Source organism: Phasianus colchicus, chromosome 4, assembly GCF_987193195.1.
Source record: "Phasianus colchicus chromosome 4, bPhaCol1.hap1.1, whole genome shotgun sequence".
In the NCBI taxonomy this organism is placed as follows: domain Eukaryota; kingdom Metazoa; phylum Chordata; class Aves; order Galliformes; family Phasianidae; genus Phasianus; species Phasianus colchicus.
Window position 1 is genome coordinate 58069064 of NC_143439.1, and position 15639 is coordinate 58084702.

At 43.0% G+C, this 15639-nt stretch overlaps 1 protein-coding gene across 4 annotated transcripts in view; it reads left to right on the plus strand.

Moving 5' to 3' along the window:
* Window positions 1-415: 415 nt before the first annotated feature.
* Window positions 416-15639, plus strand: part of FBXL5 (F-box and leucine rich repeat protein 5) — a 34704-nt gene continuing 19480 nt past the window's right edge. For 3 of the 4 annotated variants that reach the window (XR_004166161.2, XM_031588396.2, XM_031588397.2), the window contains exons 1-3: window positions 416-596; window positions 13419-13634; window positions 15093-15188. Coding sequence is in view for 3 of the 4 variants with exons in the window: in XM_031588396.2 (XP_031444256.1) it covers window positions 462-596; window positions 13419-13634; window positions 15093-15188 (447 nt within the window). In the remaining variant the exon portion in view is untranslated. The remainder of the gene's footprint in view (window positions 597-13418; window positions 13635-15092; window positions 15189-15639) is intronic. The other variant, XM_031588398.2, reaches the window with a different exon arrangement.

Genomic DNA, 15639 nt, shown 5'->3' on the forward strand with positions numbered 1-15639 from the left:
TCGTTTCGTGTAAACGCGCAAGGATTTTTTATTTAACAGTAGATTTAAGACGCGCCGATTGCAGCACACGAGACGCCCGCCAGGCCCCCAGAGCTGCCCGCCACACGGCGCAGGCCGGCAGCACTCGGAGCCGCTCCCACGGCTCTGCTCAACCGCTCTGCACGCAGCAGCCTGGCTGGCAGCAAAGGCGCAGGCCGGCCGCGCTGCCCTCGAGCGGAGCTGGCGCCAGCCGGCCGCGCAGCCGAGCGACCGAGGAACTCGCTGCGCAGGGTGGAGACCGACCCGCCCCGAAGCGGGGTACGAGACGACGCCTCGCCTTCGAAGCAGCCGCCGCCTCCCACCGCGCGTGCGCGTAGCGCAGCCGCCAGCAACCGCGCCCGAACCACGCCGGAGCTGGCGGGGCGGCCACGGTCACGTGGCGCCGGGCCCGGCGGGGCGCCCTCCGCGCATGCGCGGGGCGGATGTTAGCACCGCCGTTAGCGCCGCCAGCGCCCGGGCTCTATGGGGAGAACATGGCTCCCTTCCCTGAGGAGGTGGACGTCTTCTCGGCTCCGCACTGGCGGATGAAGCAGCTTGTGGGGCTTTACTGCGACAAGGTAGAGAGCGGGCGGGCGGGCGGGGAGCGGCGGCGGCCTTCAGCCCGCTCCTTAGAGGGGCGAGGGCAGGTTGAGCGAGTGCGCAGCTGTCAGCGCGCCGGCCCCGCTGCGCCTGTGAGGGGGAGCGGCCGCGAGCTGCCCCGGGCTGCCCCTCCTGCGCGCCCCGCGGCGCCCGCCGCCTGCCGCGCTGCGGGCCGGGCCGTGCGGTTCGGAGGGGCCCGGCCGCGGGGCGGGGGCGGCGGGAGACAGCCGTGTGTGTGTATGTGTGTGCATGCGTGCATGAGCGCGCCCACCGGCAGCCTGCACGCAGCGCTTCGTTTCGATGGGTTTAATCCGTGCGTGGCTGAGGATGCCCGGGCAGCGCTGTGTGCGTGCTGCTGGTTTCGCTGCGCGCAAATAGCGAGTTCTGCGCTTGCATCAGGGCGGCTGGCAGCAGCCGGGTGCGTCACCTGCGAGGCGAACTTTGCGGCGCTGCGTGTAATGGGAGCTTCGGGCGGCGCTTGGGGGCCCGCGGTCCCGCCCGCAGGAGCGGTGACTCCGTCGCAGGCCGGCAGCTGCTCTGTGTGGTTTCAAGCGCCTGGTGGCGTTTGGGATGAAGGTGAGGCTACGTGGAGGCAGCCCGCTGCGCACCGGGGCGGGCCGGCCTCGCCTCCTCCCGCAGCGCTCCGCGTGTGCCGCGCACGGCTTCCGTGCGGCCCTCCGGTGGGCTCCTTCGGTTCGCTGAGTGCCAGCAGCTTTCTGCTGTGCTGGTCGAGCTCCGCAGGAGGGCTGCGGGGAAGGCCGGGCGAGCAGTTCGACTTTGCCTTTTTACTCCGAGTGCCGTTGAGTTTTGTGGGGTTTTTTGTTTGTTTTATGTCTGCCTGAAAGTTTATGCTGCCTTACTGTAGGAGCTTTTAGACAAGGAAGCAGACACTCGATATACACATCAACACAGCAGAGTGCAAGGTTTTGCACTTGGACCAGAAGAATCCCAGGCATCCATACAGACTGGAAGGAGCGGTCCTTAAGAGCAGCCCTGCAGAGAAGGACCTTGGCTGTCTCGGTAGATGAAAAGCTTAACATGAGCCAGCTGTGTGCTCTTGCAGCTCGGAAAGCAAATGGTATCCTGGGCTCAATCAAAAGAGGGGTGGCCAGCAGGGATAGAGAGGTGATTGTTCCCCTCTACTCTGCCCTTGTGAGGCCCCATCTGGAGTACTGTGTCCACATCTGAAGCCCCCAGTACAAGAAAGACAGGGAGCTGTTGGAGAGGGTCTAGAGGAGGGCCACAAAGATGGTCAGGGGGCTGGAGCACCTCCCCTGTGAAGACAGGCTGAGGGAGCTGGGCTTGTTCAGCCTGGAGAAAAGAAGGCAACTAAGGGTGACCTCATTGCAGCCTTTCAGTACCTAAAGGGAGCCTATAAACAGGAGGGGAATCAACTCTTTGAAAGGGAAGATAATGGGAGGACAAGGGGAAATGGTTTTAAGTTGAGGGAGGGAAGGTTGGATGTCAGGGGGAAGTTCTTTACAGAGAGAGTGGAGAGGTGCTGGAACAGGCTGCCCAGAGAGGTTGTGGATGCCCTGTTCCTGGAGGTGTTCAAGGCCAGGTTGGATGGGGCCCTGGGCAGCCTGGTCTAGTATTAAATGTGGAGGTTGGTGGCCCTGCATGTGGCAGGGGGGTTGGAGCTTCATGGTCCTTGAGGTCCCTTCCAACCCTGACCATTCTGTGACACCTGGGATTCTTCTCCCCCACCCCTTGCCAGGGTGCAAACCACATTGCTGACAGGACTGCCCAATGTTGTAGTCATTTGCTGATATTCCTTGTTTTTTTTTTTTTTTGTTCCCTTGACATGTATTTCTGTTGCTTTGAAGATTGCACAAAGTTGTGATCAAGTTTACCATGCTTTCCTAAAAGTAAAACTAAATGGGCAAGAAGGTTAGTTTTTAAGTACTAGCACATTGATTAAAACTGCCTAGTCTGTAACAAAGGTAATCTCGTTTTCTACTTCTTTTCATACAGGAGTGTGCTTGCTTGTTTCCTTTTTCTCTCAAAGAAGTGTAAGCATGAATGTGGATGAGGATTCATCTGGTAATTTATTTTAGAAGCATCAATTTTTGCATCCTTTAGCCTGTTTTGGAATGTGAAGCTATGCCTGGCCCATGACCCTGCTGTTTGAACTATATCTGTATCAGGAAAAAATCTGTGAGCTGTTTGACTTCCTTTGTGTGACCGAGATGCTGTAACTAGATAAGACATTAGTTCTGCTTACATCTTAATTATAATCTGTAAAGCCATTTTCTTCGTAAGTTCAGATTGTCCTTGAGGGGTCTTGAGTTTTGTGAATTTTATATGGTGTGCTGTTCCTCAAGCAGTGTTCCTGTGCACTGCAATATAGCTGTTATCAGTTAGCGTCTTCATGTGGGAAATTCCACCAAATGTTAGTAAGGGTGCATCTGTGCTTTTCAATGAATTATCTGTAAGATTAATAATAGGTGGAGTATGCAGGTACCTAAATAATGCCTTAGGACTGAGACACGGTTTGGTTTGGTTTTGCAGAATTCAGCGTGTGACAGAAAAGTGAATCAGACATGTAAGAAGTTTGATGTGTCTGGAAAGTTATCCCCTTCTCTTAATTGTTGCTAGCAGAGATCTGTGTGTGCCTTTGCCGCATCCTCAGATGTATTTCAGCTGCATTGTACGCTGTGCCGTGGACTTCAGTAGCAAGGATAACCAAAATTCTGTTTTGTAAGGAAACCCACAAAACTGTCAGAGCTGTCATGTGCTCTGGTGAGTCCTGTGAGGGTGTACGCCCCACAGGGAGCCGAGTGCTGGTGTAGATTGTATAGTTGAAATGGTTTCATAATGCCTGACATCATCTTTGCTACAAATAGAGCAGACAGTGTTTTCTCATCTCCAGTGAGATACTGTAGTCACACCCTCCATCTTAGTTACCTGTTTTCTGGACTAAGTAAACCGATCCACCGCGCTGTATGGCATAGGTCATGCATTCCGTACCTCAGTGTTTGTTTTTGTGGGGGTGCCTGAACGGCTTCCAGTGACGGCTGAAGCTGTACCTGACTGGTGCTGCTCATAAGTGTGTGCCTGTCTTGCTCCCATCAGCACTTGAAGTGACTCACTGTGGTTTTATGCTGGTTGAAAACAGTTTCTTTTTTCAAGCAGGGTAATTTTTCTGCTGATATTGAGCTGCCAGATGAGTCCTGAAGCCGATGCGAGGCAGACGGTGGGGCTGTGGCAGCCAGCAGTGAGGTTGGCTTAAGTTGCTGTAAAACCTCTGCCTAATGATGCCTACTTTTTCCTGAAATCGGTTGTGCAAGATGAATCACTGCTGTCCATGAGTTGAGCTGATGTTGGATGTTACTCTGCAGTCTTTTTTCCTAACAGTTGCATAGAGGCTTTGTGCTTTGCTGTTTCCCTGTGCTTACCTGAAGACTGACACTTGAATTTCCTTTCGCTGGTCTCATGAGAGTCATTTATCTCTGGGATGTAGTAGTTTGCACTGGCCCAAGTCTGTGAGCTGGCATCCAGTAGAGACCACGTCTGTTGTTGGATTACGCATTGTGTTTCCAACACCCCAGAATGCACTGCTTGCAGGTTGTTACTTACTTACTGGCTTTCCTGCTTTCCATGCTGTGGCTGAAAGTATCGTATCTGTCATGAGACAGCAGAGACTTCAGCTAACTGTGTCTTAGAAATCCCATTCTGGTTTAGCTGGAAAAATTGGTAGGTGTGATTTGAGATCGCTGTTGCCCAGTGTGTGACGCAGCGTGTGGTTTTCTGGAGTTTGTTGAAAGGCTGTAAAACAAGAAAATCTCAAAAAACCTGAAGGGAAATCATGGCCTGTAACGTGTATTGCATCATCTTCCCCTTAAGTAGATTGGTTACCTTATCAAAAGGAAATCAGATCATATTTTCTGAAGAAATCCTTGCTGGCTGAATGTTTCTTTATTAGCTTCAAGTTCAGGGCTGCTCCAGCAGCAGACTCAGCTCTAGGTGCACACTTTGAATGTAATTTTGGCTGTGCCTACCACAGATGAGATACCTCTATGGGATTTCAACTCGTGGTTCTCTCACGGTGTTACTGTAGCTGAAGAGTATGCTGTCTTAAGCAGGAGTTCAGACCTTCCTGAGATGAACGTGATAAATTACCCTGTAAACTTAGGCTTTTTTCTGGGGGTGGGAGGTGGGGGCAAGTAGGATGAATAGTTATGCTCTGAATACTGTAATGCTGTGTTGGCTTTTGATAACTGTATCTGAAGTCTTTATGTCTGTCTCACAAAAATTAGTGTGAGTCTTCAGAGTGTGCGTGGCTGTAATGGCTGGCTGCTCTGCAAGGGTGGATTGCTGTGAACACCCTCCTGGCCTCTTGGTGAGCAGCTGGGTCGCTGGAGTGAGAGGTGATGGAGTACAGGTGGCTCCTGAGATGTCAGCCGAGCCCAGAACTGGGTTGTCAGTGTGGGAGAAGGGAATAGGGCTGTCCATTGAAGTCGTAAACTTCTGTGTTAATAACTCAGCTGTATTGTGCAACCTTGGGTGTTGGATCAGAGGCACCAGAGGCCCTTTTTATGTTAGCCTAACTTCAGACTTCTGTAATCTCAACTTTCTACGAAAGATCTCTGCAGTTGTTTCTAGTGGTTCAATAATTACTTTGGCTAGTTCTTCCAGGAAATCTTTTGTCATGTTCTGCTGACTTGCTCTGATTGAACTTGTATAAATATTTAACGAGTACTTCTTTTTCTAGCCTGTTCTTCCCACTCCTTAAAAACTAATTGCCATAAATGTTTTGTCCTAATTAACTTCATGAAGTTAATAACTTCATTAACTTCTTCGTGAAGTCTAAAGTAAATATGACATTACATTTTGCCATTGTTGTACTTGGGCCATTCCTGTTAAATATTATATTTAGGTGTATGTAATGGTATTTATTTTAATTTAAGCATATGTAAACTCTTCCGCTGTTCATTTTTTGTCCTATGGTACTTGTGGCTGAGTATTAATTGTATTCTAAGCCCTATTCTGCTACTCATAGTACTTTTCTTAAAATCCATCTAGCTAAAAACTTCCTTTCGTTTCTTGATAATTATTTCTTTTGATAACACAAATATCTTTCACCTTTAGAGCTATTGAAATACTGAAAAAAATGCTTTCTGTGCTTCAACCATTTTTTTTGCTGCAAGCTTTCCACTCTGCTGAAGAGAACAAACAGGTTTTACGTGTTAAATTTATGCTGTTACAACAAGAATATTACAGATAGACTGTGTTAAGAGTGAAAAATACCCCTGAATTAAGCAGAGTTGATGTTGTAAAGCATTGATTGGGGAATTAGGTGGACCAGGTTATGACAACAGCTTTTATGACAGAGGGAACCTGAAAAATGAAACAATGAGCATTTTGACTTCCTGTTTTCAAGTCAGAAGTATTTTTTGCTTGATGCCCTGAAGAACAGAACAACTGCTCCATGAAGATAGGTCTGTTTCTAATTTAAAAAAAAAAGGTAAAATTTTTAGTTTACTACTGAAATATCTTTTCAGTGTTTCCATACATTGCCATTCATTTTTCACTGCATGTTCAAATATGGGTGTGTTGATTTAAAAAGTTGTAGAATTTGGTTATTACCAATTAACATTTTGATGCATCAAGAACCTGCTTTCACTCTACCTAGGTTTAGAATGAGTAAACAGCTAATGAGGATCTTCAGTGTTAATAAGATGCAAATGATCAACTGTTTTGGCATCCTTCCAGACAGAAAGTGGGAGGAAATGCCTTTCTTCTTCCTAGATGGGATGGAATTAAGCCTCCATGTCCAGAGATATGTGAGCAGCTTGCTGTCCATGCCTCTGAGTTCCTCATTAGAGACTTCACGAGTCCACTTTCCATCTTAGCTTTAGATTCTGAATAATTTAGTAACTTCCCACTATACCTACTGGGAAGTTGCAGCTTTGGACTAATTTTTCACCTGAGTATTCTCAAGGTGAATCTGGAAATAACTGTGTTTTAAATGACTGCTGTTAAACACATTTTAAGTGAAGTGCCAGAGGATGTAGAATGGGAGATAGCAGTGCTTGAGTCTTTTCAGGCCAGCGTAACCATTTCAGTCCTCTTGTCAGGACAATTTAAGTACCTTCTAGCTCTTCATTATTGGATGCTTCACTGCCTTGTCTCTCTTTTTTGATTTCTAAGAACGTATCCCTAGGCTTTTTCTTACACCAGACACAGTAGCAGGTTTTTTTGAGTAGTTGCTCAGCCCCTACTTTTTCCTTTGAATAACAGGAAAAAAAAGTTTTCTGTTTAGTCTTCATATGTTGCTATAATCTTTTGAGCTTTCTTCTAACCTGCAGTGGACAGCAATAATAAGCCACTTTTGCCCTTTCCTTTCTTAAGAAACCATTTATTTCCTATTTTGTGGCACAAAACCAACAAAACAAAAAACGTAAAAAAAAAAAAAAAAAAAAGCCCACCTGATGCCTTCTAAAAAGCTTGAGACTAATCGGTGTGTATATGTAGGGGTTATGCGGTTACCTGAGGATGTGTGTGGTCATTTCTGAAAGAACTAAATAAGTAGAGTATAAGCTGTAATTCTTCAGGGACTTCTGGCTCTTTATTTCTACATTTAGAGTCCAGAATAAATTTTTCCATTGTCCACTGGGAATTGCAATGAATATAATGCAGGGAGACAAAGGTATTTTTGCTGTGTTTGTCATTTGTGAGTTACTGCAGCTAGAGAGTGTGTGGGGAGGGGGAGGGAGGAGAGAGAGCCTTAAACCTTTGACTTGCTCTTAGGACTTTAGATATTCCCTGACGGAAGGACAAAAAGCAGTGTTTTGTTAGGAATCTACCAATGTGAGAGTATAAGGTAGGAAAGAAAGACACATCACATGTATATGAGAAATCCTGTTATGTACCTTTAGAATAAGTGTCATTGCAAATCCTCGCGCTTTTGTAAGAGTTCTTTGTTTCATATCTTTACTGGACTTTTCTTTAATGTTTCTTTGGTTTGTTATCTGCAAACCTCTGGTAACTTCTTGTGGAAACCACATGATAATGAAAGCTCAGCTGACTTTATCTTTGCATCCCAAGCTGGGTTCTCTGCTAGTCTCTGAGGAGACCTGGCACTGTAGCAACTGCCTCCTTGAAAATTCTGGTGCAGTCAGTTCTGTGTAGTTACAGTGTCAGTGTGGAGAGTCCTTTGTGATTCCAAAACTTTCTGCTCATGTTCCTTTCGTGAAATTGATTGTGGATGCAGTACAAGAGAGAGATGAAAGACCCTGATACAAACAGGAATACTGCATTTTTTCAACCTCTTCTGTGCTCTCATGCCTGGCCTTTATCAGCTTGACCTCAGCCTCTCAAAATACAGAGTACAAAACTGCCTGCCCTATTGCCTGTGCTCTTAGCAGGAAAAAAAAGACTTTTGTTACAAGATCCTTGGTTAATATCATCTGTTTCCTCAAAACCTCTTTCAAGATTGTAGATCTGCTACAGAACAGCTGATGAGTTTATATAGAGGACAGGATTACAGAGAACAAGTCAGATGGGCTTCTGACAGTTTGGTATTTCTTTTGTTTTTCCTTGAGCTGGGCCAGGTCCTGTCCTGTGTGCCTTAGTCATTATTTTGGGTTGACCTACAGGCAAAAGATGGACCCTGGGTAATAAAACCAGTATTAGTCCTCTGATTGAAGGCTTTATATATGTGAAAAGCTGGATCATGAAGTAGTTTAGCTAATTATCTTACAGTTCACGTCATGGACCTCTACATAAGGAATAAGCCAGCGATCAGGTGGTGTTGAGAGGGCAGTGATCTTGGTAGGCTGCCTCAGCAGTCTGTCTTCCTTGAGGACAGTATTGACAGAGTATAAGGACAGACCTTGTGTGTGGCTGGATGCTGCTGCACACTGCCACTCTGACTGAGCAGGTGAAAAACGAACCTGCTAAAAAGGTGCAGATTCTTGGATGGGTAAACTGATAGGGTTTGTCCTGCAGCTGTGTAATTGCCAGAGAATATTCCAGGGAAGGGCTAGGAATGTGCAGCTGGAAGCAACAGCAGGGCTGCTGCTTCTAGGTGTGTCTTCATCTGTCCCACCCCCTAATTTACAGCAGATTAAGTACAACATGAAACTGCATGCTCTTGGTATTGATGCAGACACGCCTTGTTCTAATTTTTGTTCCCCCCATTTACTTGCTCATAAAATTGAGTTAATCTCTGCAGCATCCAAGTTTCTATCTTTTGAGTGTTAGTGCTGTGATGTAAGTGAAGTGCTTATGCTTAAAAATGTGAGAGCGAAACACGACTGACTGGGGATGCCATGTTGTCTTTTCCCCCCCCAGTACTTTTCTGCTGTAAAAATGCTGGTGTTTCTTTTTGTTTGTTCTATTTAAACCAGTGGTCTAAGAGTGGGGTGATACTTCTTATTCTGCAAGGTATTTTCTCCTTGCCTATTGGTTGCATGCTGGGGAGTTCTTAAGGAAGAAGTTCCTGAAAGGAACTAAATGCTATATTTTGTTCAGTGACTGAACTGCTGTGCAGTTGAAGCAGTCTTCAGCTTATTTATTTATTCAATGTCCATCTGCTATGCCTAGAAATAGCTCTGTTTCAGATGATAATGAAAATGCTGAAATGCTGTAGAAAGTGCACTCGATCAATGTAGGGTGTCCTCGCTGTTAGGCTTGCTAGTACTGTCATCTTGTTCTTGGAGCACGAAACTGAGGTGATAGCTAACAATAAGGACGAGGAATTGTTTGCTGCCTTTCTGTACAGAAATGTAACACTGTACACTATGTCACTGGCTCTGTAGCCAGTGGAGTTGGGCCCCACCTAAAATGTCTGAAGAGTGAAGATCTTTTTCAAGTGTAGGTCATCTTTAAATAAATGATTTAAGGTTTAAAAAATGATGTCCATCAAGTGATTTCTTAATTCAGCATTACTGTTCCTTTCTGTAAAGGATGTTTAGAACTACCTGATGTTGAATTGATGGCAGGATGTTTTTAAATCTTCATCATAATCTTAACGCACGTCTCTTTCAGCATTGTCTATATTTCTGATTTTTATTAAACTCTTCAGGTATCGTATTTACATGTTAGATACAACTAACTCTAGAGGAGAACAGCAGTTTTGTGTCAGCATGTCAGCATCTCTGTCACATCGTTACTTGGAATTGATCTGGTAAGTTACGTGACTTCACATCACTACTGGCACTGTTGCTGCCCTTGAATTACTGATGCCTCTCCACAGTTCAGGTGAAACAAAGGTGATAGATAACTGGATAGAGCTCTCCTTAGAGGTTTAAAACAAAGTTCCTGTTTAATTTTAACAGCTGCTGGCTGCTTGTATACTCCTCTCACAGGTCTGTGAAGTGTATCAGACATACTTTGGAATGCGACTGACCTCCTGTTGTTTGGCTTGGTGCTTGGGCTGTTTGTTGGTTTCTGAAGCTCCAGTATGTAATTCTTAAATGTTACAAACTCCTGGGAGACTCCCAGGGTTTTTCTCTTCTAGAATCTGTGACGCTGCTCTTGAATTACTGGTTTTACGAACAAAAGCAGTCATGCTGTAGGCTCTGTGTAAGACTTCGAGGCACAGAATTGTCCTTTGGAAGGTGTTATGTTCAAACAATGAGCTCCTGTGTGTTTCTAATACCTATAGCTGTGATTGTGAGTTTAGTGCTGGTGTTTGAAGTCTGCTGATGCATCACTCATACTATGCTTCATATTTTTAGCAGTTGACAAATACAACACAATCCATCTCCTTGATCTTGTGGTGCCCCTAGGACTGTCCATCTGAGTTTGGGCAGGTGGTTTCCTTTTTGTACTACTGGACCACTGCATTGGTTGTGCTCATGTGGAAGAGCGGACCTTGGAGCAGCTGCCCTCTGCTAATAGTCTTGGTGCCCATCGTAAGACTCCATCAGTTCCACTAATGAAATTACAGATCTGACAGAGTGACTTTGTTGCTAGGCTACCTGTCCTCTGAAAAGCCAGTTTTCCTCAGCTTCATCTGACCTTTTTAATCTACCAGTTGCTGATTCAAATACAGACACTAAGCACTAAGCTTCAATATCTTTTTCACGGTGTCTAATCTTCTAGGTATCTACAGGGAGCAGCGGTAGCAGAGGTTAATGTGCAAATGTTTCGTGTTACAATGGCTACTGTAACTGAGTTTGTGATAGAAGTACTTAATATGAATGCCCAGATGGATTCTTTGTTCAAAATTTGTTCGTGATGGTCAGTAAAGATTGGAAGTGTTGAGTGTTGAAAAGATTTGAGTCAGGAGGATGACGATACCATTTTGTATCAGAACAAGATTTGTGATTTCTTTTAACTGGTGGCAAAATATGTATTTTCTCTGATCTTCAGGTTATACACTTCATCAGTCTTGTTTCAGTATTTACATCAATCAGAGTGCCAAGTGTTTGGCTGCAAATGGGATTCTTGGGGAAGAGGGTTCTTGGAGCTGACTCCAGGTATTGTGGAACCTTATGGATTCGGTGAGCAGTCATCGATAAATGCTAGATTAGAAAGCAAACTGCACTATCATGGAAGCCTGAATGATAAGTGGTTGAAAGTGAGGAGTGTTCCTGTGTGACTTCTGTACTTCCCTTACCACTGACTTGTTCGTTGCAGGGGAACTGGACGAGATGACCTTTAAAGATCCCTTCCAACTCTAAGGCTTCTGTGATTCGATGATTCTGTGACTTCTGTTTGTCAGTGTAGAAAGCATAGCCTGCAGTTTCATCTAGTGCCTGTGCTCTGTATGTTGCATTCTCTGAAGTGGAGAACAGAAATGGGATGAGGAGCCCAGGTCTTTTCCCATTTTTATGTACGCAACAACTCAAGGTTCAGATCCAAACACAGTGCATAATTAATGAGTTGATCCCGACCTGTCAATATTTGGTCTAAAAGGTACTTAAAAAAAAAAAAGCCCACCTTAATATTGTCCTATTTCTGATCTGAACTGAGGCAAAATAAATGTGCTTTCTTAATGGCAGCTGTTCATGTAATACACAGTGGGCGCTGCTGCCTGCCAGTTGTGTAAGTGCTTGGCAGATGTCCAGCGTGTTTCAGTTGCGTTGCTGCTGGTTGCCAGGAAGTGACAATGCAGTGTCAGAATGAATAAGTGCATTTGTTTTGTGTGTTTCTTAAATACACAAATGGTAGGTGGTGTTTTAGATCTGTCTATTTTATGGCCGTATTTAGGTATGCAAGTATTATATGTGAACATATTTCTCATTTCCATTTCTACTAAACCCCTTTTTTTTCCTGGAATTATTGTAAACAAAACCACTTGTGAATACTTCAGTGACATGTTTTCTGAACTAAGTGAAAACATTTGCAGTTTTAGAGTGCTTATTCTTGTATGCTGTTACACACAATATGGTATTTTTCCATACTTATTTGACATACACCAAAGGAAACTGTAGTCTGAAAATGTTATCACTGGTGACTGTATGCATGTAAAAATGGATTACTGTGTTACTTGGATCTTCTTGCTGTCTTCATTTCTTGGTTCTTGGTCCATGGCAAACCTTTTCCAACAGCTGATACTACTTTGTGTGTGCTTGGTAAGATCAGGCCTTCCTTATGGGTAGTCCATAATCAGCCATGCACCAACAAGTACAACAAGTACGCCTGGGAATGGGGCTGAGTCTTTCAGTTAGCTACCAACCTGGGGAGATTTCTGGTAGAAATCAGTGCACATTTTTCTACTCTTGTTATTTCAGAGTTTCACAAGATTGGTTTATGTTTCTTGAGTACAACTGATTTTACTGCTTCTTCAAACTAATGCTGTAATTACCTTCTTCCTTCAACGATAATTTTCTTTAAAAGAAATTACCGTTCTACTTAGGCACAGTCTTAAGTTCTGTTTATTCATGTGGAATGAGGCAGTTGCCATCAGAATTTGAATTGTTAGATGTAAGCTGAATTTTGGAAACTTACGAACTCTTCTCAAATCTTGCTTTACTGCTTTTATTCACAACTGCTTTGTTAAACTTCTGTGGTTATCTTTGTCATTAGTTTGTTGTAATATTTCTGGGGCTTATAGCTTGATTTTATTTATTTATTTCCCAGAGCTTCTGCTGGGAAATAGGTAGTTGTCATTGGAAGTTAGAGAATTGCAGTTAAATCCCTTATGTTACTGAAACCTTATTCACAAAGCATAACACTGTAGTAAAACTGTTTCGGTAACTTACTGTGGGGAATTACGAATTGGAATGTGGATGGTCGACTGTTTTAATGAATATTAAGAGGAAAACTCATGATGTATGACTTCCACGTATGAGTTTTTGAAAGTTCTAGAAGGGTTTTGTATGGAATTCTTGTCAGTTCCTAGTAACGAATCAGAATCAAATGGCAGGTCAGGCGTGAAGATTGAAATAGTGATGGATGTTATAAATTGCTCACAGAAGTCATATTAATGTGACTTCTGCAATGTTTCAAGTGTCGGTATTCTGCCCACTTCTGGAAGATGTTATCCTAAATTATATTTTGTTGTAGTAATGAAATAAATTATGGGAAAGTTTTCTATTAAAATGGAAAACTAGTTTGTGTATTCCTACATATACGTACTGAATCTGATTTTGATATGTTCTTGAAAATTTGAAACTTCCATAGTATTTGTTACCCTCACTTTTGGTATCTTTGAAGTGAATTGAGTTGAACATTCACTTCGCATTATTACATGTTCTCTTTATAAGACAGTGTTTTCAGCTTTTCTGTTGAAAGTAATGGGGCCAACAAATAATGGCTGCTAATACTTGTCCAAATGATTTAATTTGACCTTGGTATGATCTTCACTGATTTTTTTTTTTTTTGTGGGCTTTCCTTTATTCTAGCTGTCCAAGACCAACTTCTCCAACAACAATGATTTTCGGGCTCTTCTGCAATCTCTGTATGCCACATTCAAGGAATTTAAAATGCACGAGCAGATTGAAAATGAGTGCATCATTGGTTTACTTCAGCAGCGTAGCCGGACGGTGTACAATGTGCACTCAGACAACAAACTCTCCGAGATGCTCAGCCTTTTTGAGAAAGGGCTAAAGAACGTAAAGGTAAATAGACTGACAAGGACTTGTCCTAAGGACAGTGTGCTGTGATGATGTTCATTTGCCTCAACTTTTCATAATTTTCTCTACAAATAAATTAAAAGCAGTGAAGCATTTGTGATTTGCCATTCACTGCAGTTATTAAAATTCTATTAAAAACTCTCTTTAGGATTCTAGAGAAGTCTAAACTCTGCATAATTGGAGATATCTTAGAGTCCAAGCGCTGACTGAATTGTGGCAGCTCAGAGCTGTGTGCTGGGGAACGTATTCCAGTACACAGCCACCCTCTGGTGCCAGACCTTTTCCTAACACCCAGCCTGAGCCTCTCCTGTTGCAGCTCCATGCCATGCTGAAGAGGAGTTCAACTTAATTCTGCTGTGTTGTTTCTCTGCAGCAGATAGCACAACTCTGTCGCTTCTTCAGTTCTAGGCACTATAGTCTGTATTAATAGTTTGATATCTCACTGTGCTTTTGTAGTGCACACGTTAACATATTCTCAGTAAGAAAAGTAGCAAAGTTAATCAATCAACTGTTCCTAACGTCTGAAGTGATATTTGAGCTGAGAATCCTACAAATATCTTTTTCCCTGTGAATATCAAACCTTGAAGTTTTGTTTAAGTAATTGTAAAATGAAGGAACATGAAGGAAAGGGGGAAATTAACACTTACATTTTCTGAAAGGGTGCTAATGTTATTCCGTTGCCTTATATTGATGTACTTGTAAAAATGTTTTTTTGTGTAATTAGATTAACTGTTGGCACAAGATTTTTGTGTAGTAATGTTCCTTTGTAGAAGCTTGAGAAGAAGGTCTTACAACATTTGCTGAAGAACCATGAGGAACTGCGTGTTGCAATATGGACAGACCATATAACAAATCTATTACTGGAACAAAGAGCAAGCTAGTAATTTGATAGATGAAGTTGGTCAATATTTAACATTTAAGTCACGTCCTTATTTTAAAGATCTTTGAATTTCAAAAGTAAATATGTACTAATATATTAAAAATATATATAGGCACATGACTATAAATTGTTACTATAATTTTGATTCTAGAACTGTGGAATAACTTAAGTAAAATTTGTCAGTTCCATGTTGCCATTATACTACATGTATGCTTAGGCAAAACATGCAAATACTTGGATTAGCCTGTAACTGCTTTGAACTTTGGGTTAGGGTGTAGATTGGCAGGCTTCAGTCTTTACTTCGAAGTAAAAATGTGTTTAGACAAGCTAATTCATATCTGATAACAAAATAAACTGCTGTCGAGTGGGAGTGGAATGCTTTGTTCTGCATGGCAACAGGTCAGTACAGGCTGTCAGATTGTTATCAAACTTTGTAAGTTGATGTGTTTTTACTAGGAAATACAGCAAACTGCATTACATAGACTTTACCTTGAGATGCTTGTTTAGTGAACCTATGGATGGATAAGATTAGATAGTAGTTAAATTTTTTGCATTCTTTACAGAATGAATACGAACAGCTAAACTATGCGAAACAACTGAAGGAGAGATTGGAAGCCTTTACGAGGGATTTCCTTCCTCATATGAAGGAGGAAGAGGAGGTAGGTCGTTCTCAGATACTCTGCTGAACTCCTTGGTGTTTGAAACCATTGAGCAGAGACATAAAGGACTTGGATTTTTTTTTTTCCCACAGTTCTGTTTTTGTTATTTTTGTGCTAATTTGCATTCAGGACTGTGGTGTCATTGTTCAGTTCTGACTGGTATGTGACACATTCTAGAACAGTGAATATATTGAAAAATTATAGTGAAGTTCTGGTTCTTTTGAAAATTGGTAACAGAAGTCCACTGGGGTGAGGATTTGTGTATTGCAGATACAGCCTTTGAATGGTTACTTATCACACAGTACATTTCCATAACCTTTTGACTGGTGGTGATGCATTAAAATAATGCTAAAAAGTTGAAATGATTAAAGTGTTGTGTAATTACAGTGATAAATCAAGGTTTGTGTTATATTCATCTACACACAGATGCTTTTGTCACAAATAACCTTTC